The following is a 23,301-nucleotide window of genomic DNA, read 5'->3' as shown; positions in this document are numbered from 1 at the left end:
GATGCTAAGTCAAGTTTAACTGATACACAGTATATGGACTAATAGAGACTGTTGTCACACACAAATAAGTTAAAAGTGAAACACGAATTCCAATATTTTATTGCCCCTTGGAACAGCAATAAAGAAAGTGAACCAGCCTGACAGCATGACAGAATCAGGAATTTTCTTGTACAAAGCAAAGGACTGAAAGGCTGATCTAAAAAAAAAAAAAAAAAAAAATTAAATGTTCAAAAATATTTGCTGTTTAAAATAGGATACAAATGACCAAAACAAACATGATTACCAATTAATTGAATATAGTATATACTGTATATTATAAATAAAATATTTCCAAGATCATTATCACGAGGCAGCACACCAGGTGCTAGAAAAAGGCAAATGTAAAAATGTACTTATGTGAAAGAAAAAAGCCCAGACAAAATAAAACCAATAACAGTCCAATGTTAACTCTGTCCATTAACAACCAAAGGAACTTACTGAACTAATTGCGTAATATTGTAATCAATTTCAAAATAAAACACTGGGGTCAAAGAACAGACCTGAGTCAAATAGCTATTGAAAATATATCTTTGCCTATTCATTGTAGCCTAGGTTGGGGCCAATTGGATGGGGTTTGCAAATCAAGGCAATACAGTGACTGCCCAAGGGCTTAGACATATCAAAGGATTTTTAAGTTGATTGAAACACTTTTTGTGATTAACATCCTATCAGAAACTATTGGACTTGTCCTGATGTGGTAAATGTCACCTACCCAGTGATGAGAAAGTTTTGCAGGGACTACTTGATCCAGGTCTGGTAAATTCATCATGATGCGTTTTCAATCCCATTTTATTTGCTCAATCCGTTCCCCTGCAACTTACCGAAGGTCAACAAAGAAAACACACGACATCCAAAGTAACACTCAAAGCTGTTATAATGGGTTGCCAAATTTGATTTGGTCTCTTTGCCTCAGAATTTGTTCAAACTGGTACTGGTTACTAAGTGTTAGAAAAAAAAATAGTAAGGCAATGGGAACAAAGAGACAGATGGTACGAAATAGGCCTGTCAATTCAAGGCAATCAATTCCATTTCTACATTCACTTTCCACATGTTCTCTACTCTCGATCCCTCTAGCACGTCCTTTACTTTACAGTCTGCCTCTCCACTCACCAATCATTTACATGTATTTACACAATTTCCTTCACTTTATCCACCATCTAAGGTGTCACTCAATTTCACATTCCCATCTTTAGCACTTATCTTTATGTCCTTCAACCAAACATTTTGTTCTTCATTTTGCATCAAGGGATTTTCATCGCATATCATTTATTAACGGCCCATGTATATCCCAAGTATTCTCATTGTCTTTATTTGTCTAAACTAGTTAGGCTGCTGCCTTTCAAAGGACACTTCGGGGAACAGCTTTTCTATGCTGGTGCTTGGGTGACTTAGGGGGATTGTCTGGAGGGGGCCATTGTGGTTTGGTTAGCTGAATATCCTCCTCTACTTTAAAAGCTTTCTTTGGTGGGTCTGTCTGTGGGGGCCAAACCACAGATATCTTGTTTGTATTTTGTTTTGTTTCATCCAATGATTTTGTAATTTCTTTTGAAACATTATCTGTTTTGTCCTTGTCTATTGAGCTTAAGCTGCTCATTGAATATCTCCATTCAAGTTGCTCTTGTGAAGGGATGGGTCCACTACCTCCTGTGGGAGGTTTCTGTCCAAGTCCATTATCATAGTTCCCTTTGGATTTGAGAAGTTGTTTGTAATGGTGAAGACAGTACATATGTCCATGGAGAGAGACATAATTGCCCAAGCTGAAAAAAAAAAAAAAAACACAAGGCATGCACATTTTTGAAACTGACATCCTATATTGTAATTAGAGAAAAAAAAGAAACGGTTTGATGTCTAGGTATTGCAGAATTTCATGACATTTTCACTATATGCAATAGTGATGTGCACTTGAATGAGTGACATATTTACCTTAATTTGTTTCTGCAGTGTTCACAGCAGAAACATGATTTATGATACCTCTTTCTGTCCACTATCAGAGCATCCATTGGATAAACCCTCCTCCGACATACTGTACAAAGTTCCGACTGCGGAACTCGAATCTGTTGGAAAGACATTTAAAGCTAAAGCTTAGACTTTATGACAATTTCACTGGGGTAGTATATCATTTTTTTTGCCTCACAATGCAGCAATTTGTAGTTTATTTCTGCTGAGTTATTTGTTGAGCAAAACATTCAACAAAAATTACCATCTGAAAATAAATATACATCACATGCTTGTCTAGCTGTTAAAAAGACCTTGCTTGCAATGACAATGAGAAAATATGGTTTTCTGTATTTGCCCTCCAATTGGAATACATTTAATTCAATTTCACCCCACACACACACACACACACACACTCCCACTGACCCACACGTGCATGCAGATATGCACGCAGATCCCTATACATGCCAGTTCACAGCATTGAGTATAGAGGGACAGCATTTACAGTTTGGATGTTTTGGTGCAACACGTCCAAAAAAAATGCTGGACCAACGTTAAGCTGGTTCAGTGCCTTGCTGCACTTTGGCAGTGTCAAAAAGTGCTACAGATGAGCTGTTGGCCACTGCTCAAGGCACACCCACATCCAGCTTATATTTGATCTTGTGGCTTTTGGGAATGAACGAGGTATGTCTGATCAAATGGGCAGAATCTTAAAAATCACAAGTCTATCTGCATACCCTTTTATCATGGCATTCAGCAATAAGTCTATGCAAGATGTGCACATTGAAAGAAATATGCAAGAAATTGATAATTAAAATTGTGAGGAAAAACCCCATTTCCTATTCAGAACATCTGCAAGCTGTTTTATACTCTGATTTTAGTTTTTAGAGAAAGCCCACACATAATGTAATGCCGTGACTGCAAACACAGCTTTAAATTGGAACAAGGAAAGCATAAGTGATGCAGCACATGCAAACAGCAAGATTCCGAGAACACCCATCCATCCAATTTCCATGCCATTAGTTGCTGTTTGGTTTCATCATGCTCTGCAGCTCTTTACCAGCTAAGGCAGTCTTTGTCTGATGTGACACAATTTCAGATGTCCTCTCTTCTGAAACACTGTAGCCAAGGCTCTTGAAAACCGTCTCTGTCTCTGTCCATGTTTTGTGAAAATTCCTCAGCAGCTCCTCGGTGGAGTCTTCATCATAGGTTTTTGTATGGCTCACCGTGGCAGCCTTTCTTTTAACTGCATCAGCATAGGAGAAAGGGGGCTGTTGGGTCGACACAGTCTCTGAGTGCTCTGAGAATGAAGTGGTGGTCCTGGTTCCAAGAGTCCTGTTGCCAAATTCATCAACATTTGAGAAATGCTCTGTGACTGATTTGGCTTCAGAGAAAGCTGATGGTTCCACTGGCACCGTTTCCACCACGTCTTTCTGGGGAGGGAGCGGGGTACCCTGCCGTGAACGCCCCTCTGTCGCTTGAGGCCTCTCCTGCTTTGAAATGTTTGCTGTTTCACTCAGGCTTGATACTGACTCCTCTTGATTATTTTTCTCCTTTTTGAACGAGGGCTTTTGTTCACCCAATTCAAAAACTTTTCTAATTGCCTCGATGTCAAAATTTGGGGTTTCCTGTTCTAGAATGTTTTCTATCTCTTTGTCAGCGTCTGTATTCTCAGGCACCAGCTCTGCGAGCGAGAAAGTCTCTTTTCTGTCATAGACTTTTTCTTCCGGTGATTCAAATCTGTTCACCAGGCCAGACAAGTCAACTTTAGGAAACTCTGTTTCTTTCTCTTTGGTTTGCACATCAGAGTCCTCCGTGTCTGGGCCCAAGCGTTCAGGGATATCGATGGGATCCTTTCTCACATAGGTTTTGTTCATTTCAGCTTTTTGAGCCTCTTCAAAAAACTCTCTCTTGTCTTTTACAGATGCAGATAAGACCATTGTCTCTGATGTGGCTGAGGCTTCAAAAACCTCCTGGTCATTTTGATTGAATGACAAGTTGGTGTCTGTGGTAGGCCCAGATAAACATTTTGGTTCATTTGCATCTGCACACAAATGTCCCGGAGTATCTTTTGCTGGCATTTTGTCAGCCTTTACAAGCTCCTCGGGGAGCTTCTTTTTACCCAGTAGTGATTCTCTTATAGCTGTATCTAATGTCTCTGATGCCTCCACAGCTTGTGTGTCAATTTTGATTTGCCTATGGAATGATGGCGGGGACTCCACAATCTCAGCTTTCTTCTCCATGACATGTTGGAGAGGAAGAACTGGAGGTGGGGTCACACCACGTGAGAGCTTGGCTGTTGTGTCTTTAAGTCTGGCCAAATTTTCTGCTCTGTCAAAAGTAGGAGAAGGAGTGATTCTGTTAATGCGTGAAGTTGGGGTGTCACACCTACGTGGGGGTGGTGTAGGGGGCGTTGCTGGTCTGTACAACAGAGTAGGTGATGGAGTTACTCTCTGAGGCGAATTAGTTCTTCGTGTGGATTCAATGGTGATAAAGGTTGGTGAGGGAGTACGCATCCTCAGTGATGGTGAAGGTGCTCTAAGGTCCATAGACTTGCCCTGGCTCACCTCTTGCTTCCTGCTTTCATGTGAGATCTTTTTCCTTGTCTGGCTCTCAACCTTTGCAGAACCAATGCTGATTTTAGATATTCTTGGTGTTGCCGTACCAGAAACTACTTTTTCAGAGACAGGTTCATATTCGTGCTTCTCCACTGTGTCTTTTTTGTCTAGACACATCAGTTTAGCCTCTGCCATTTTCCTAACATGTGAAATAATCTCTTCGAATTTTTGTATGTTACTTTCAACTGCGGATCCTTCCAATTCACATTTTTCCTCTGGCCCAATGAGCCATTCTGGAACTGTATTCAGGAGAGTCTTCACAGATTTAGAGTCAATCATCCCTGATATCCTTAGCAGCTCTGTGATCTGAGAGATTATTGCCTGGACCTCTTGCCTCTGAGAGTCTTCTGTGCTCTCAGCTCTCGCATCATTTTGTTCTTCCTTAGCTATCACTGTAATCGGGATATTCTTGCTTTCTTCTTTCTTGTTCGTTTCTACATTCTGCAGATTATCACCACCTTTCTTCTTTTGCGATGCCTTTGCCTGCTTTTGGATGTTGACTGCTTCTTGTTGCTCCACATTCTGATGCTCTTTGTTTCCTGCTTTATGGGCCTGAATGCAGCGTTCTTTCACATCTTTGTGCATTTGCACAACAGCGGTTGTTTCTCGATTTTGAACAGATTTTTCAGACACTGTTGTCTTAGATTCCGTGGATGTGTCTTTACCTTGACCGGATAGTGTTCCCCCCTTGGACCTTTTGGACTTCTTTTTCTTCTTCGCTGGGTTTGGAGATACTGCTTGGTTGTCATTAGCAGTACTAGTAACAGCAGTTTTAGTAGAAGTGGCTGCAACAGACAAGGGGGTGACTTTCTGAATCTCCTCCTTAAACTCGGTCCTCACTTCTTTATACTCAGTACTCACGTTCACCTCAACAGCTTCCTTCAGCTCCACCTTTAAATCCCCTTCAATTGAAACACTTTTCCTCTCACTCTCATTAGTCTTTTTGGTTTCTTTTATCTCTACTGGCTTTTCTTGTTTATTGTTCTTTTTCCCCTTTTGGGCTGCTTTTCCTGTTTTAGCATTCAGGTTACTGGTTGCTTTTTCAGTTTTTGCTGGCTGATCAGAGACCTTCTCCTGTCTTGGGGTCACACAGTCCTCAGTTTTCTTTTTGCGCTCAGGTTGCGGTGATTTGGCTGGCTTTTCATTCTTTTCTGTACCCATGTTTTCTTTTCTTGGGTGCTGACTGTGGAGGTTATCGGATACCTTTGATAGTGTATTATCAACTTCCTTCTTGTCCTCTGATTTGTTTAATCTGATATTCACCTCAGGAGTGACTGTTTCCTGTTTTGTTGGTTGCTCAAGGCTCTTCTCAGAGGAAATGGCCTTTTCGTTTTTCTTTTTATCTTGAGACTTGTTGGGGCCCTTTGTTTTCAGATTTTTGAATTCTTTCTGGGTATTGGTCATTAGTTTTTCAGTCTCTTTAATATCACTGATTGAGGTCTGGACTTTGTCATTAGTTGTTGTCTGACTAGACTGTAAGGAAGCAGACACTATTTGCTGGCTACTAGTCATAATTGTCTGTTGTCTAATGGTTGACATGGATGAAGCCTGTTGAACAGAGCTGTCCTTGAAAGTCTGATTGGAGACAATTTGGTGTTTAGCAGAAGACATAACAACAGACTCTGGGAGATTTTTGTCATTTGTATCTGTGTTTTCTGTATGGGTGGATAAAGCAGCTGAAAGTAAATCCGACTGAATATTTGTCAAAGTCTTCTCCACTCTTTCTTCAGTTAAATCTGCTGTTATGTTTTCCTTGTGTTGGTTAGAAAGCATTTCAAGAGCAGCTGTGACTGAGTCATGTATACAAATGGGAGTTGGAGTAGTAGGGGGTGTGTTTTCCTCTCTCGTCTTACGGTACTTTTCTTCTGCTTTAATTAAGGGAGTGTTAAATTTACTCATTTTCCCTCTCATGAAAGGAGGTGGAGAGGGCGGAGGTGTGAATTTTACAGGGGAGATATAAACTTTCTTCAGTGGTCGTGGTGATTCAGGTGGTGGAGGGATGTCATATGAAATAGCTTTTGATGATTGAGTTTTTGTTTGGGATTCAATTTGGCTTATTTCTATCAGAGATTTGTTGGCAGTGGTTGTGCTGGTCTCTGACATTGTCTGTTGTGTTTTGCTGATCTCTGCCTTAGGCTCCAACTTGGGGACTGGATGCAAGGTAGGAGCTTTTACTTTTTTGACAGTCATTTTTGACGCTTTCCCTGGAGAAGGATGAATTGTCTGTGATGGCATGTTGTCCAGCTCTTGCTGAGAAGGAGGTGGTGGGAGGAAATCCTGTTCACTAGTAAGTGGTGGTGGCGGGGGAGGAGGTGGAAGGTGGTCAAGCTCTGACTCAACAGATGGTGGAGGGGGAGGAGTGGGAGGAGGAGGAAGGTCGGTGTCAGTCATAGGTAGTGGTGGAGGAGGGAGAGGCAGATCAGACTCTGGCCCCTTCGGTTTTGGGACGTAATCATCTCTTTTTACTTTGGTTTTATCCAGTTTTATCATTCCCCTCGAATTAGAATTTAAATTACGGAACTCAGTCTTCAATGTTTTGATGCCATGGTTTTGAGTAATGGTTTTGTGCTCCACCACCGTTGTTGAATGCTTACTAGTTTGCTGCATAGAATATGACTGTGTTTTATCGATTTTAGTTTCAGTGGAGTGGGTTTGATTCTTTTCTGATTTTGTAACTGAATTAGCCGTTTTTATCTTTTGAATGTTCCTTTGGGAGTCAACATTTAAGTTCTTAACAGGTGGGTTCTGTTTTACTCTGACTCTTCTGTGTGCTCCGAGTTTGACTTTCGGTGTTTGACGTTGTGCTGTTTCTAATAATGACTTAATAGTTCCTTTAACATCTCCCTTTATCACCTCCTCTTTCTCTACCTGGGTTTCCTCCTGTGTCTCGTATAGGGATTTAATTGACATCTTTACGTCACCTTCAAGGCTTGCTCTCCTCCGCATTCTTGGTGAAGATGGAGGTTCCAGGAAGAGCTGAATCGTTCCTCTGACGTCTCCCTGTACATCTATTTCCTGTTGACATGTCCACTTTTCATTAGAGGCATCTTGTAAACACTGCATTGCTGTGTGAATGTCGCCCCTTACAATGTCTTCTTTTTCAACCTCTCTCACTGCTTGCTTTGCCTGCTCCAAAGATTTCAGCGTAGCCTTCACATCTCCGGGAACTAAATCCTCAACTACAGCTTCAACTTTGGAAGTTGCTGATTTCTCAAGGGATCTTAGAGCCCCTTTTATATTGCCCCGTATGATGTCTGGCTTCTCCACCTCCTTGTGTTGCTTATGGGCCTTCTCCAGGCACCGCAGGGCTTTTGGTATGTCACCCTTCACAACTTCCTCTTTCTCTACAACAACTGTCTGATTCACAGATTCAGACAATGAAGTCATTGCAGCTTTCAAATTGCCCTTAACTATTTCTTCTTTTTGTAGACCCTCCAGGGAGATGGTAGGCTCTGACATAAAAACTTTCACTGTGTTGTGAACATCGCCAGGCACAATATCCTCTATTGTACGCTCAATATGTGTTTGATTACGCCCAAGGATCAGTTTTGTACCCTCAATGTCACCTCCAATAATCTCCTCTTTCTCTACTCTCTCAACTGGACTTTCATCAGGTCCCATGTGGGTTTGTTTGAGGTAGTCGAGTGCCCCAGATTCAATGCACGTTGAGTAAAATTGGACATTTCCCTTTTCGGCATCATCCACTTTGATCTTTATAATCTGATTTGAATCGTCTGGGCCGGACAGTCTCTGTAGAGCACTCTTTATATCCCCTCGAACAACATCTTCTTTCTCAAATGCGACGCTCTCTTGATTATTCAGGAGGGAATAAACTGTCATCTGCACATCTCCCCTCTCGTCCTCTTGGATAAGTATTCCCCGTTTTGCTGACCCGTCCTGTTTCAGAAGGTTGTTTACAGCTTCCTGAATGTCACCCCTTAAAATTTCCTCTTTTGCAATGCTACTGTCTCTTTCTTGGTTGAATAGCTGGTGTACCGTTGAACTGATATTACCCTTCTCTTCTGAATTTATTATTATCTGCCTGTCCTTTGTTTCCCGTCTGTTCAGAAGGTTCATCATGATGCTTTGCAGATCCCCCCTGATGACATCCTCTCTTTGAATCTCTGGTGCCTGCTTGTTCATTAGTTGGTATTTTGCCATTCTAACATCGCCAATCTCATCAGCCTCAATGAGAATTCCTTTTGAACTCACCATTTTCTGACTGTAAAGTTCCTCAAGGGTACCCTTGATACTTTTACCCATAATTTCAGACTTCTCCACACTTGTCTCGTTAAAATCATCGAATGGTGTTGTTTCAAAGAGCCAAGTTGTTGTCTTCACATCTGCTTTTGGAATTTCCTCTCGATTGATGGTTGTGTCTTCATCCTCATCTACCTCTTTAATATGGTCAAGAGGATTTTTCTCAAAGAGCCAGACAGATTGTTTGACATCCCCCTTTGCAACTTCCTCTTTTTGAACCATTTCAACCAGGTTTTCAGAGCTCATGCTTTTTATTTTATCAATTGATTGCGTTTCAAACCTCCATTTTGCTGTTCTAACATCGCCTTTCTGTATTTCACTTACATTCACTGTTCTAACTGACTCCTGTGACAGAGCGTCTGACTCAAAGCGGTGCTTGTTCACGCTAACATGTCCTCCTTGAATATCGTCAACAGTTTTAATCAAAGCCTTATTTTCCGCAGCTATTTTATCAAGCGGTTGCGTTTCAAATTTCCACTTTGCGGAGGTAACATCTCCTCTCTGCACATCTTCTTGTGTAACAGACCTGATGATGTATACCTCATCTGTGTCCCTGATAGAATCAAGGGGTTTGGTTTCAAACAACCACCGGGATTTGACTACATCCCCCCGCATAACTTCTTCACTTGTGACAGTGGTGACCTCATGGTAATGGCCTTCTTTGTCCTGAATTGCATAAAGGGGCTGTGTTTCAAACATCATGGTGTAGTTTTGCACATCCCCCTTCTCATCCTCCTCACGGACAATTTTCTGTATTTTTGCAATATCTGTCTCTGTCTCAGAGGAAACTTCTTGAATTTTGTCTAAGGTGTAGGTCTCAAAAATGAAACGCCCTTTGTCAACATTCCCTCCTTGTACGTCATTCACAGTGCGGCTGCTCATTGACTCCTCTTGGCTGTTGTGCATAGTATCTATGGATTGGTTTTCAAAGAGCCATTTACAGTTCACCACATTGCCCTTTTGTATGTCCTCGGACTGCACAGTTTTAAGCTTTTGCATTGTTTCATCACATGTAGAAGTCATGATGTCAGAGGTCTGGTTTTCGAAAATGTACTTCATCCTCGAGACATCTCCAGAATCAATATCTATCTCAGTGACTCGTTTATAAGAGTCCCTTTCATCCCCAGCGATGTTCTCAAGGTTCTCTGTTTCAAAAAGAAAGCAAGCCATTCTTACATCCTTGCCTCTTACTTCTTCTTGATTCACAGTGCATGTTTTTAGAACAGTTTCACTCTCATCATGGATACTATCAAGTGCTTGTGTCTCAAAAAGCCATGTGCAGGTTTTGACATCTCCTCTCTGTATTTTCTCAGATTCATCTTCACCTTTTAACTCCTCTCTTTCATACAGAATGTCCATTGGTTTTGTCTCAAATAGCCATTTGCAAGTTTTCACATCACCTTTCACAATTTCGGTATCTTCTCTTGTGCCCACAGTTTCCTCATCCTCAATATTGCTAAAGTACTTAATAGCATCAAGAGGCTGCGTTTCAAACAGCCACTTGGCAGTTTTAACATCACCAGATTCAGTTTCCTGTTTGGAAATCCCCTTGATAATTTGGTATTCACTAATACTTTTGTCAAACTGATCAACTGGGCGTGTCTCAAACATCCATTTGCAAGTTGTTACATCTCCTCTGACAACCTCCTCTCGACGCACTGTCTTCACCTCGTGGAAGTGCCCTGAGCTGTCCTGCATGGCATACAATGGGGTAGACTCAAACAGATTTTTATTTGATTTCACGGAGCCAGAGGTAACGCCTTCAATAAGAATCTTTTGAGATTCATCCTTTCTGCTTAAGTCCGTGGTCTCAAAAATTTGCTTGTAGTTTGACACATCCACTTTATCAATTTCCTCCAGGTCTATTGTCCGAATTACTTCCTTCTCCTCTTCTCTGATGTGCTCTAATGGTTGGCTTTCAAACCGCCACTTCTGGTGTCTAACGTCGCCTCTCTCTTCTACAATTGCTGCAGATTTTTTCAATTTCCCTACTTCTGCAAGCTCCTTTAACTCATCAGCAGGCATTGTCTCAAAATAATGTCTTGCTGAGCTGACATTGCCTGATATTATTTCCTCTTTTGTTAAGGGTCTGGCATTGGTATCATCTTTTAAAGTATCCATTGGCTGTGTCTCAAACACCCAGCAATTTTTTCGGACATCTGCCCTGCAGCTTGTGCCGTCCTCCTGTGTGAGGTCTTCCTCAACATTGACAGTGCGTATAACTTCTTTCTTATCCTCTCTTATGTGCTCCAGTGGTTGACTCTCAAAGCGCCACTTTTGATGTCTCACATCTCCTTTTCCTCCTTCATTCATTGTCGGCCTTTTAAGTTTCCCTACCTCGGTGGGATTCTTCCTGGATACTTGAGGACTGCTTTCGAAAAAGTGTCTTGCAGATCTGACGTTACCCCCAATAATATCCTCAATGGTTTCAGACCTTGCGTTAGAGTCATCCTTCAGGGAATCCATCGGCTGAGTCTCAAATGTTAAGCAATGCTTCCGCACATCTGCTCCAATGATCTCTTCTTTCTGTATGTTTGAGTTCTGCCAGTCATCAAGAGAATTTAAGGTCTTTATCTCAAACAGCCACCTGCCCCAATCTCCTTTATGGCTGTCCTCCATGGAAAGACTACACACAAGTTTCAAGGGGGCACAATCTCTGTTTGTCATGTCCAGGGGTTGGGTATCAAAAAGCCAACGCGAAGCGATAGAGCTCTCCAATTCAGTTTCAATTTTGCGCACAGATTTGATCTCCAGCATCTGGCTTGACTGTCCCATGAGGACGCATTTGAACTGTGTGTCAAAGGTACTTGTGATGGTCTTCACCTCACCATTAATTTCTTCCAACACTGATCTTAGACTTAGCAGGTGACTCTCATCAATGGTCTCAGTGTGGCCTAAGCTTCCCATACACTTGTTGTCAATCATGTAAATGGTTGCATTTCCATCCTCTTCTGTGAACACAATCTCTTTTGTCAGATCCTCCTCCCTGTGCATTTTGTTCAGACTATCCATTGGCTGAGTTTCAAATAGCCACGCTGCAGCACGGACATCTCCCTTGTCTAATTTGTTGAATTTGTTTCTATATTCTGTTGAATCTGTGTTGTGTGAACCCAATGCGTCCATGGTCTTGGTTTCGAACATCCAAGCTGTGCGCCTCACATCTTTTCCCACTATTATTTCCTGTTGAGGTATTTTTCTGTTGTCGCTATCTTCATCAGGAGTTTCATCTTTAATGGCGTCCAATGGCTTATTTTCAAACATCCAACGCATTGACTGCACCTCCCCAGGGAGAATCTCATCCCACTCCATATATTCTTCATCTGGGCTCAAACTGGCATTATTGCCGCTGTCCCCATCATCCTCATATATGTCATCTTGGCTCTCCTGCTGGTGGTTCTCCATTTCAGCCCCATTATTGTAGTACTCTTTTTCAATGTTTTTACGAACCTCAGGATGAATATGCTTGTAGAGGCGTTTCAACTCATACATATTTCTCTGCTTGAAGTAAGCCTCTTTGTTGACGGGGTATTTGGAGGAGTAAGCTGGTTCAGGAGGCTCAGGTGAGTAATAGCATTCTGAAATGTTTGAAGTGTCTGATGGCATTTGTAGTAAGTCTGGAGGTGGGGGCGGAAGATAGTCAGAATCCTCAGGGGGCGGAGGTGGAAAGTCCTCATAATCCAAAACTGTGTCGGTTGTGGCTGTGTCTTGTGTCGCCTCTGTGGCTGATGTTTCATGCGTCTCGGTGGTAGCAGCATTTTGTGTCACATTTGAAGACCACTTAGAGCGATTGATGTCACGTCCAATCTTGTTGAGGGACAAAAGTGAGATACAGCATGATTTATACATGCCATTTACTAGTCACTTGTAAAATGTACTGTATGCATTGTACAAATGCAGAGATTAAAAACATGAGTAATTTTACATAGGAAGGAGAATGCCTCTCAGCTCACAGTGTATGTCACTGTCTAAAATAACCACTCTCGTATTATAAGCACGTTATTAATTTTTGAAGTACACCCAGACCAATTTTTCACAGTACAGCAGAGAAAAGACACAATTTAAGACACTGCTGGCTTCTTCAATATAGATATATCTCCCATTTTAGTTCTACCGTCCCAGTTACTCTTAACTGAATATTCTTCCATTTCATCTGTGGGAGAGTATCTTCACTCCTGTATATACACAATCACTTTATGAGAAATCCAATCATTACCCTTATTTGTCTGCTTGGTGCCGCCTCTTCAATGGTTCTTTCAAAGTGAGCTCTCAGTTCTTTTGCAGTATACCTGGGAAATTCTTCTTCTACAAGTTAACACAATAAATGTGTAGCTGTAACTGCGTTAGATGGAATTTAAATTAATGGAGCTTATTGGAAATGATGAAGTGATCGTAACAGTATCCTACCTGTTTCATTATTGTGGTTTTCAAAGCTGGAGGTCGAATTATTGTAACTTTCAGTCACCTGTGTGGGTGGATGAAGCAAAAAATTATTAAAAATGAATGAGAAAAAAAACTGCATGAAAAAGTAAAAACTTTTGGGGGGGGGGTGTTTCCCCCTCTGCTGATCCGGGGAGGGCTGCAGACTACCACATGCCTCCTCCAATACATGTGGAGTCGCCAGCCGCTTCTTTTCACCTGGCAGTGAGGAGTTTCACCAGGGGGACGTAGCGCATGGGGCAGGATCACGCTATCCCCCCCAAACAGGCGCCCCGACCGACCGACCAGAGGAGGCGCTAGTGCAGCGACCAGGATACATACCCACATCCGGCTTCCCACCAGCAGACACGGCCAATTGTGTCTGTAGGAACGCCCGACCAAGCCGGAGGCAACACGGGGGTTCGAACCGACGATCCCCATGTTGGTAGGCAACGGAATAGACCGCTACGCTACCCAGACGCCCCTAGAGTATAATCATGTAACCAGGTCAACAAGATTAAATTTCTTCTGTGTGATCCATGTTTTATTCTAAATGGTGTAAAACTGCTAGGAATGTTTTAATCACACAGAGTAGTGAGTCTAAAGCATCACAATCACCAGATGTTTTCACTGGGTATCAGAAACGAGGGGTGTAGTTCATTAGAAGAGCTTTTCTGTGCTGCGTATGTCAACACAGATAGAACAGCAGTTCGTACCATCTCCTCTTGTTTGAAATTCAGCTGCTGACTGCCTGGGAGGACTTGCCTGGAACTGCTCATCACCGTCACCTGTGAGTTCGACATTTCCTGTGAAGAACAAGACACCGGCTGTCAGAAATAATTAAACATGGGTACATATGCAAGTGTGCACACACACTCACACACACACTCGCACACAAAAAGTCAAAAGCGACTCTTTCCTTCTCACCTCACTCCCTCTCACCTATCAGCCAAAGAACACATCTGAGTTTTGTGTAATTTCCTTCAGGGATCATTGCAGAGCTTTAGTCCACCACACAGAGAAAGCTTAATCACACCGCCTGCTGCCGTTCCAAATGACTCTCATCACAGGAAGAAGGATGTTAAAGGAGCGAGGTTACGCTGCACTCCAAGCTGATCAGTCATAGTAGTTGTCTCGTTGGAGAGTCAATAAATCATTTGCCGCTCTTTTGCTAGATTACCACCAACCCGAGGCAGCTAAAACACGAATGATGTGAAAGTAGTACCCAGCAGCTTTTGCCAACACAAAGTCAATTGAGATAAGGTATTGTTGTTTTGGGCAACACTTAACCCTCATATCTACACCAAAACCATCGTTACAAATGTAATATTGGTCACTTCAGCATAGTGAGCGTTGCTACGGTTTGGTGCCATTGGAAAGACTGGAACAAGCACTGGGAACTTCTCCAGTCTCCTCAATTTTTTGATATTCAAACTAAATGTGCACCTACAGAGGGCGTCCAGTTGGCGTAGCTATTCCGTTGCCTACCAACATAAGGATCGCCGGTTCGAATCCCTGTGTTGCCTCCGGCTTGGTTGGGTGTCCCTACAGACACAATTGGCTGTGTCTGCAGGTGCAAAGCCGGGTGTGGGTATGTGTCCTGGTCGCGGTACTAGCGCCTCCTCTGGTCGGTCGGGGTACCTGTTTGGGGGTGGGGTGGGAGGGGGAACTGAGGGGAATAGCGTGATCCTCCCACATGCTACGTCCCCCTGGTGAAACTCATCACTGTCAGGTGAAAAGAAATGGCTGGTGACTCCACATGTATGGGAGGAGACGTGGTAGTCTGCAGCCCTCCCTGGATCGGCAGAGGGGGTGGAGCAGCAACCGGGACGGCTTGGAAGAGTGGGGTAGTTGGCCAGGTACAATTGGGGAGGGGTGCACCAGCAGGCTGCCTGAGTGACTTAAGCCCCCCAGTGGATCAAGTGCAGACAGGGACAAAGATGGATGGATGAAAGGGTGGATGGTAGGATTAAAACCAGCTTACTACATTCTATGAAACATGCCTGGTTTTTGAAGGCTCTGGTGCTTGTGTCTTCCGTGCTTTGTTGGGTTGACAGATTCTGACGTGTATTTATGTAAAATGCCGTACCTGCACAGATCTGTGCTGGAAGTGGAGCTGGGTTATGTTGTGGGATGTTGCAGTTTCTTGGGTCTCAAATTGTTTCCTCACACTGGCAAGTCCCCCAGGCAGGGAACAGACCTCCGACTCCTCCATGACCTAATGAAGCAGGGAAAGATCATTAGCTGCCTCCACTTCTGCATGGTCTGAACCAGACTGATGCATAACAGGCCCATTGTGCCTGGTGTACACACTGCAGGCTACACATAAAAATACAGTGTCGCTAATGCCACACTCTCTCTCTGTCTCTCTCTCTCTCTCACACACAGACACTCACAGACACACACACATTTGTACTTCTGTCTTTGTGAGGACCCCTCATTGACTAACCCTAACCGATTCATCCCCTAGCCCTTACCTCGAACCTTAACCATCAGAACCTCAAGCCTAACGTTAACCCTGACCCTAACCACATCCCACTTCTAATCCTAACCCTAAAATCCAAGTCCTAACCATAAAATAGAGCCTTAAGGAAGTGAGGATGGGCCAAAATGTCTTCATTTGCAAAAATGTCCTCACTCCTCTGGTGAAAATCTGAAATTGGGAGTGTCTGGGTAGCGTAGCGGTCTGTTCTGTTGCCTACCAACACGGGGAACACTGGTGCGAATCCCCGTATTACCTCTGGCTTGGTCGGGCGTCCCTACAGACACAATTGGCCGTGTCTGCGGGTGGGAAGCCGGATGTGGGTATGTGTCCTGTTCGCCGCACTAGCGCCTCCTCTGGTCAGTCGGGGCACCTGTTCAGGGGGAGGGCGAGGGGGACTGGGGGGAATAGCGTAATCCTCCCACGTGCTACATCCCCCTGGTGAAACTCCTCACTGTCAGGTGAAAAGAAGCGGCTGGTGACTCCACATGTATTATGGGAGGAGGCATGTGGTAGTCTGCAGCCCTCCCCGAATCAGCAGACGGGGTGGAGCAGCGACCGAGACAGTTCGGAAGAGTGGGGTAATTGGCTGGATACAATTGGGGAGAAAAAGGGGGGGAAAATAAAAAAATAAAATCTCAAATTGGTCCTCACAAAGGCAGAAGTACAAGAACACACACACACACACCCTCATTATACTTTGTTTACATGTTTGCAAAAAGCCTATTTCTGTTTGTTGTCTCTTTAAGTGCTGTGTATCGGGCAGGTATCTTATGGCCTTGTCCACTACATGGTACCATCACCATAACAGCGCCCCCTCAGTGTAGCTGGTCTGCATTGAGTTTGGTACCCGCTCCAGTTTTTCTGGAACCTCGACAAAGGTGGTACCAGAAAAGTGGTAACAGTTACCAAAATGCCAGTACTTTCCAGCAATGGAAAACAAAAAAGTTGAGTCGAGTCGAGCCGGTACCATGTAGTGGAAAAGGGGCATTAGATACAGGGGTATGCCACCCTACAGACTTATAACATAGTGTAAAAGTAAAATAGGATTTATGGATCTCTGAAATTGTGTTTTCTGTTCTCTGCCTCTCTGTTTAGATTCTGCAAAGTGGAAACAGAGTGTCGTGTTTCTCTCCTACTCATATATATATATATATATATACATACACATATATATACATATATATATATACACACATATATAAATATGTGTGTGTGTGTGTGTGTGTGTGTGTGTGTGTATATATGCAAGGCCACTGAACCCTCCTGATGGCAAAGTGTCATCACCTTCCACAAATGAAACATGACAAAGCCACAAGCAATGATAACCATGCCATCTGTATGCTTGGACACAATTGTGCAACTTAGCATGCTCTGCAGCAGTTAAAGTCTAAATTACCCAGTATGCAACATGATCCAACAAACCAAATAACAAGCAGGGCCAATTCACCAGTTGGGCTTAGTGGCAATAACCTGAGCACTCATCTCAAAGTGGCAAAGTGCATTTGAACAATTTAGTATAGTCATGCAGGAATGCCAAGAGGCACTCATTACCTCATTTGAATAATTACTGAACAAATAAGTTGCAGATATAGCCTATAATTGGTAAATATTTTCTCATTATTCGTTAATATTAACAAATTTAAAATGAATGCGGTGGCTTATCATCACTGAGTTATTCAATTATGCAGCAAAATGGCTGAAAGGTTACTCAGTAAAGCAAAATCTGGGATTTTGTGGCACCCCCCCAAAAAAAATTCAATTATAAGTAACTGTATTAGTCATTGATAGTGATTTTGTGAACTTATAGACATGCTGTAGCCCGCATGTTAAATAGTCCATGCAGACGGTATCTGTATACCCCGCTGGAGAAAGTGGTGTCCTCTCGCTTGGCGTCTGCTGCCTGGTACATGGCCAAATGATTGGTTAGTGGGATGACCTTTGAGTCTTCAGAGCAAATCCGGTTCCTCTGGCGTAAGTCTTTCAGGAAGTCCTGTCCTGGTTAAACCTGTGCTGCCAGCAGCTAGAGCAAACACAGCCAAGCCGCTGTTTAGCCTTTGAAATGAAAGAGCTCATAATGCATTGGCCAGACGGGGAGAGAGTCTGAGAACCAGATTTATTGGCTAATGCCCCTTTTCCGCTGCATGGTACCAGCTTGACTCAACTCTACTTTTCTCGATTTTTTTTTATTTTCCATTGGGCAAAAGTTAGGGATAGTACCTGGTACCAGGTACTTTTTTTTTTTGAAAGCTCCATCGAGGTTCCAAGTGAGCTGAGCCGATACTAAAAGGTGACCTGAAAATACCACTATAAATAACTAAATTAAATAACTAAAATATAAATAGATATAGATGTATGTATATTTATTTAAATATAAATACAATCTTATAAAATAAATAAAATATAAAAAAAAAAAATATATATTTATTTTTATTTAAATATAAATACAATCTTATAAAATAAATAAATAAAAGTATTTACATTTAAATATAAATAAGATGTAAACAAAAAATTAATAAATGAAATCTAAATACGTTTTATTTATATTTATTGAAATATAAATAAAATCTGACCCCTGATTGGTCAGAGAGAAATGGAACAGCTCTGTTTATAACAGGAAATGGCAAAGTGAGTCTTATCAAACTTGTATTATAGTTGATAATCTATGTAAAAAGTTATTTGTTGTCAGTGAATCTCTTAGTGACACTAATATTGTTCATGTGAAGCACACATTTAGAGTTGGTCTTGTTGATTTTTTTGAAAATAAAACACTGGTGTGGAGCGCTGGTAGACAAGGGAGGAAACACTAGTCAACACGCCCACAAATGACCAGCGGGGCTTCGCCGTGAGGGGACCCTATCTGCAGTGGAAAACCACATCCCAAAAAGTAAAGTGAGTAGAGTCCAACAGAGTCGAGTCGAGGCGAGCTGGTACCATGCAGTGGAAAAGGGGCATAAGACTGCTTATTCGTGATTATGTACATGATTTAGCCGGTTGCTTGCATAGGTCACATTTGGTATAGCACAACAACAAACAACAGAAGACTATATGTATATAAAAGGGGTAAGATGTGATAAAGGAAACAGGTATAAACATATAATTACTAGCAGTATAGGCTGGACACTATAGAAGTGAGGATAGGTAATATTGTCATAGTAGTGTACCATTGTTTTATAGTATAGTAGGCTTGAAATTTGCCGTCTTTCATAGTTGTACAATGGGGTTGTCGTATGTAGCTTTGCTGCTCATAAGGCCCAAGGCATTGGGGAATAGGTTGTTTTTTGTCTAGTCTTTTCTGTCCTGATTTACTGTTAGTCCTTCCTGGAATGGGAGCTTGGTAACTGTAGTGACTAGGACTTGAAGAATTGTCAGTAATCTTGGACCTGTACTTTTCTTGGACCTCGAGGTGTGCAGATCCTTCCTGGTTAAGAGGTTGCGGTCATGATCCACACCCCTAACTGTGTGATGTCTCGTGTTAGTCTGGCCCTATTCCATGTGGTGGCCAGTCCATACCGGATAGTGTTGGAATAGGTGAGGGCAGACTCACTGCTGGCACCGGAGAGCTGGATTATCAGTGTCTAAGATTGTTTGTATATCTTTATTTGTCACATGAAGTATGCTCTGTAGAGCTTTTATTGGTGATGGAGATGATGTCACCCTCCCTATTGAGTTCAGAGTTAATGTTTTTGGTCTCTATTATCAGTAATTTATTGATAAGATTATTGATCGCTGAATTATTTGGTAGGATGTAATTACTAGGAATAGGCGATCTCCATGGAAACTATAGAATAGATTGCACTAGAGGGACTTATTTTCAAATATAAGTGACAAAAGCTGTGCCAATATATTCTTAGGAATCATAATCAAAGTATGGTAATCGTCTAACCTCGGTGTTCTTCAAAGGCATGAATTTAAATTAAGAGCGAACATTGGGAAAATCCGCAGTTCAAGGACTACCAGCAAGGGTGTGTGGATTGGCTAAAATCCCGTGTGTGAGGTCAACCTCAATTGGAAATGCAATCGCTAGGATTGAGGGAAGATGGTGCTCTCCTCAATGAGTTAGCCAAGCTTGTCTACAGGGACCTAATTTAAACCAATTACTCATGTCCCGCTGGTCTTCCAATTATAGAGAGAAAGTAAAAGAGGATATGAGCGACATGCTTGAAGTGGAGAAACTACTGCACAAACATCATTTCTAACAGGAAGGCTGGCTTTTTTCAAGGGGTCGTGGTATGATATTTAGAATAGTTAGCACTAAAAATGAGTTTAAGAGCCCCCCGGCCTTCTATCCATGCCCCTCCATCTTAAGGTGGCCCAGAAATACACCGTCTCAGATGATGTTTCAGAATTTGCTATAAATGCTGACACGGGATAGCATTTATTTTGTCAAGAAGTCTTGGCTCGTTTTATTTCTAAACGATTCTTGTACTCGTCAACCTATTCGGTGGCCATTCCGTGGTCATAAGGTCATGGCTGTCCTGTAGGACTGCACGTTCATCAGAACAGGACCGTGTCATGGGATTAACTTGATCACCCAGAATGTGTTGATTCCTGGCTCCTTGTTTAACTTTTGAGTGTGACCAAATTATTTCTATGTTAGGAATTGCCACTGGCGTCAGTGCCGAACCAACAAAACATGATATTTTTTTTAGTTTGTGTTTTGCATTGCAGATTTAAAACTTGAAACTGACACGTGTTTTTTAACACCCACCATGTGCACATTATTAGGCTATCGGCTGTGGAGTGCAGTCATTGATACCGGTTTTATCAAAGTATTCAGACCTCATTTCCGGGGGATATTTGAAAGCAGTAAGATAAAATCTGTGTTGAGCTAGTGCTCATGTCTAATAATGTTGTAATGTCAAAATAAGAATGCATTCTCTTGGATGAGTTCTCAAGTCTCTGCTGTGTGAAGTATGATCAACATCAGTCAGACTATACTTTTGTGAAGAAGGCTGCCAGGCTGGAGACGTGTGACGACAGTCCCCTTTCAGTAAGATGAGTTACCTCAGATTTAATCATTTTATGTCCCTTTATTAAAAATTCAGTGAAGTAGCGACTCAGTGAAACATGTCAAATCATATCAAAGCCCATAAGATTTTATATTATACAGCTTTGAGTGACAGCCAGGACGAGTTATAAAAATACGAGGTTGACCTACCCGGATAACTTCTTGGTACGTTAAACACAAACTATTTAGGACACTTTCTAAATATCATAGCCAAATGACTTTCGGTAAGAACCATTGGTGCTATGTTCCATACCCACAAACGCTTTCCCGTTAGCATGTCATTACTTCCCCTCCCTGTTGCTTTTGATTTGTAGCTCACCCATCTCCTGGAAGGGATGATCTATTTTAGCCAAGGAGGAATGATGGGTATGTTAGTGTAAACCAATCAGTCCGTCCAGACAGATGACGGACAAAGCCGTCTTTGATAATAAAGCGATGTTTGCCGACTCAAAACAAACCTCGGATCTCAGGTAGAACCAACCAAGTAAAAAAAATGCTGCTCCATAGAAGCACCCTGCCAAGTCCCAATAGTTTAGGTAGGACGTAAATTTGTTGTGAAGAAATGTGTCAACAGTCTCCAGGCTATCTCATGACATGTTGGGGGGGCTCGTATAACCAGAAAGTGAAGTAATCTCGGCGCCAAGAACTTGCAAAAAATAAATCAAACCTATTTTAAAATGGTGCAACCAAGAGTCGTATTTCTTTCTGGAAGTTGGAGAAAAGATTTGAGGTCAAGGCTGTCTCTCAGCTGGGAACTCGTTCCAGATATCTTGGCCGGCCTGCGGCGGTCCCCATTGTGTTTGTGACTATATTTCTAATTACTCTTCAGGAGTTTCTGTTTCATGCTTCGCTAGCTGGCGTCAAAGCAGAATATAACATATAACCCTGAGATGTTGGCCTGCACCGAGAAATCAGTAGCACAGAAATGCTATCTGGTCTTAGCTGAGGCTGGACTAAATCGCATCGCTCCAAAGCTGACTCAATATTTTTGTCACGAAGTGTTTCTCCACACGTCTGACGTATAATTTATGTTTCCCCTGTGTTCTGAGTGCAAATACTCCACACGAGGACAGCCAGAATGATTTTTAAAAAAAACAACAAAGTAATTCGAACGAGCTCCACCCTTAAAAAAAAGAAAAAAGATCGAATGAGCCATCCGCATTGGAGGGGAAATCCCCCCCCCCCCCAGATGGCATCGTAACCCGTCTTTTGACAGCTCGGAAGATTAAACATATTGTTACCCTATCAAATCATCCAGAATACTCTTAAACAGAAAGGGAAAAGCAGCCCAAGCTCATTAACTTGTTTTGACAACTCCCAATTACAAACCAGATGGAATCCGCTCAAAAACACGCGAACACGCATGTGCACAAACACACACACACACACACACACACACCTTGTGGCACAAACACGTGATTCCTTTGGAGGTTTCATCACCTACCAGCAAAAGTGTAATGAAGTATAAAAACGTGTACTCAGAAGGTAGAATCCCACAGGTTGGCCAATGCACCCCCGGCCTGCAGGGTCTTTCCAAGCCCAAAAGCAAATCCCAGTCAGTGTTGGAGACCGGCTCCAGCAGTGCGTGTTCACCTCTGTCCGACGAGTGCACGGTGACAGCTGATTTTATTTTCGACCCCCCGCCCCCTAGTGAAAAGATGGGCCAGGCATGCTTTTTTTAGAGAGTGAGGCCTAGCTTTGGGGCCTCCCATGTCAAGTCCCCGCGCAGAGGATCCTCGGGCAAATACTTCCTGTGACTCCTCTGTAGGCCCCCGTGTGCCGATAAATCAGAGCACCCCACTTTCATCATCAGAGATTCCAGCAGAGTTCCCTGTACGCTCTGCCACCCGCAGCTGTCAGGGCCAGTCATGATATGCCAGAATCACACACATACACGGCTACAACAACTACTTGAATAAGGATCTCCCACACCGTTTAGTCATCCGAAAATACCCCCGGCGGTGTGAAGTGGCTGACAGGGAGGAGGATTTTTGAGTGATGGTAAAAGCTGATAAAAAAAAAATGTCGCCTATGTGATGTGTTTAGCGGTGAGTTTGAAATGGGGTCAGTGATGTAATGCTGTTGCTGAGCAGTGTGTGTGTGTGTGTGTGTGTGTGTGGGTATGTGTACGTGGTGGCAGGGGGTGGGATGTATACATGGTAGGAGACACCTTCGGCTTGGAGTGTAGAATGCTAGCGAGCCCTCTCTGTTTGGCCTAGTTGGAGGCAGTGGCGCCAGCCTGGCTCTGGTATCCCCTGGAAGCTGGGCCAATGTTTGGAGACCAGACGCGGCGGCCGTATACATTAGCACAGACAGGTCTGCAGAATGTGTAACTCATACCTGCATTTCCATTGGTCACCTGCCTGCAAGAAGGACAGTCAGAGTCCCTGGAAACACCAACTTACAGAGAGGACTGATAGGCAGAGACCTCTTGCTCATCACAGCAGTCCTTGGACGGATTTTAATCACAGGCACAAAAACGTTGGCGCATTTGATCCGCTGGGCAGAATAATGCTGGGTCACTGGTATGCTCTCATTTG

General features: G+C 42.8%; 1 protein-coding gene across 1 annotated transcript; it reads right to left on the bottom strand.

The window, feature by feature from the left end:
- Positions 1–2,001: 2,001 nt before the first annotated feature.
- Positions 2,002–17,698, bottom strand: xirp2b (xin actin binding repeat containing 2b). Its single transcript, XM_056289802.1, has 9 exons — positions 17,612–17,698; positions 15,358–15,486; positions 13,985–14,074; positions 13,257–13,314; positions 13,066–13,154; positions 5,682–12,656; positions 4,097–5,648; positions 3,035–3,979; positions 2,002–2,093 (listed from the first exon to the last, which is right to left on the bottom strand). Exons 1-9 carry the CDS (start codon positions 17,660–17,662, stop codon positions 2,002–2,004), a joined length of 9,981 nt encoding a protein of 3,326 aa, XP_056145777.1. The 5' UTR covers positions 17,663–17,698.
- Between the last annotated feature and the right edge of the window lie 5,603 nt (positions 17,699–23,301).

Source organism: Lampris incognitus, chromosome 11 (assembly GCF_029633865.1).
Source record: "Lampris incognitus isolate fLamInc1 chromosome 11, fLamInc1.hap2, whole genome shotgun sequence".
NCBI lineage: Eukaryota > Metazoa > Chordata > Actinopteri > Lampriformes > Lampridae > Lampris > Lampris incognitus.
This window is presented reverse-complemented; position numbering and strand designations above follow the sequence as displayed.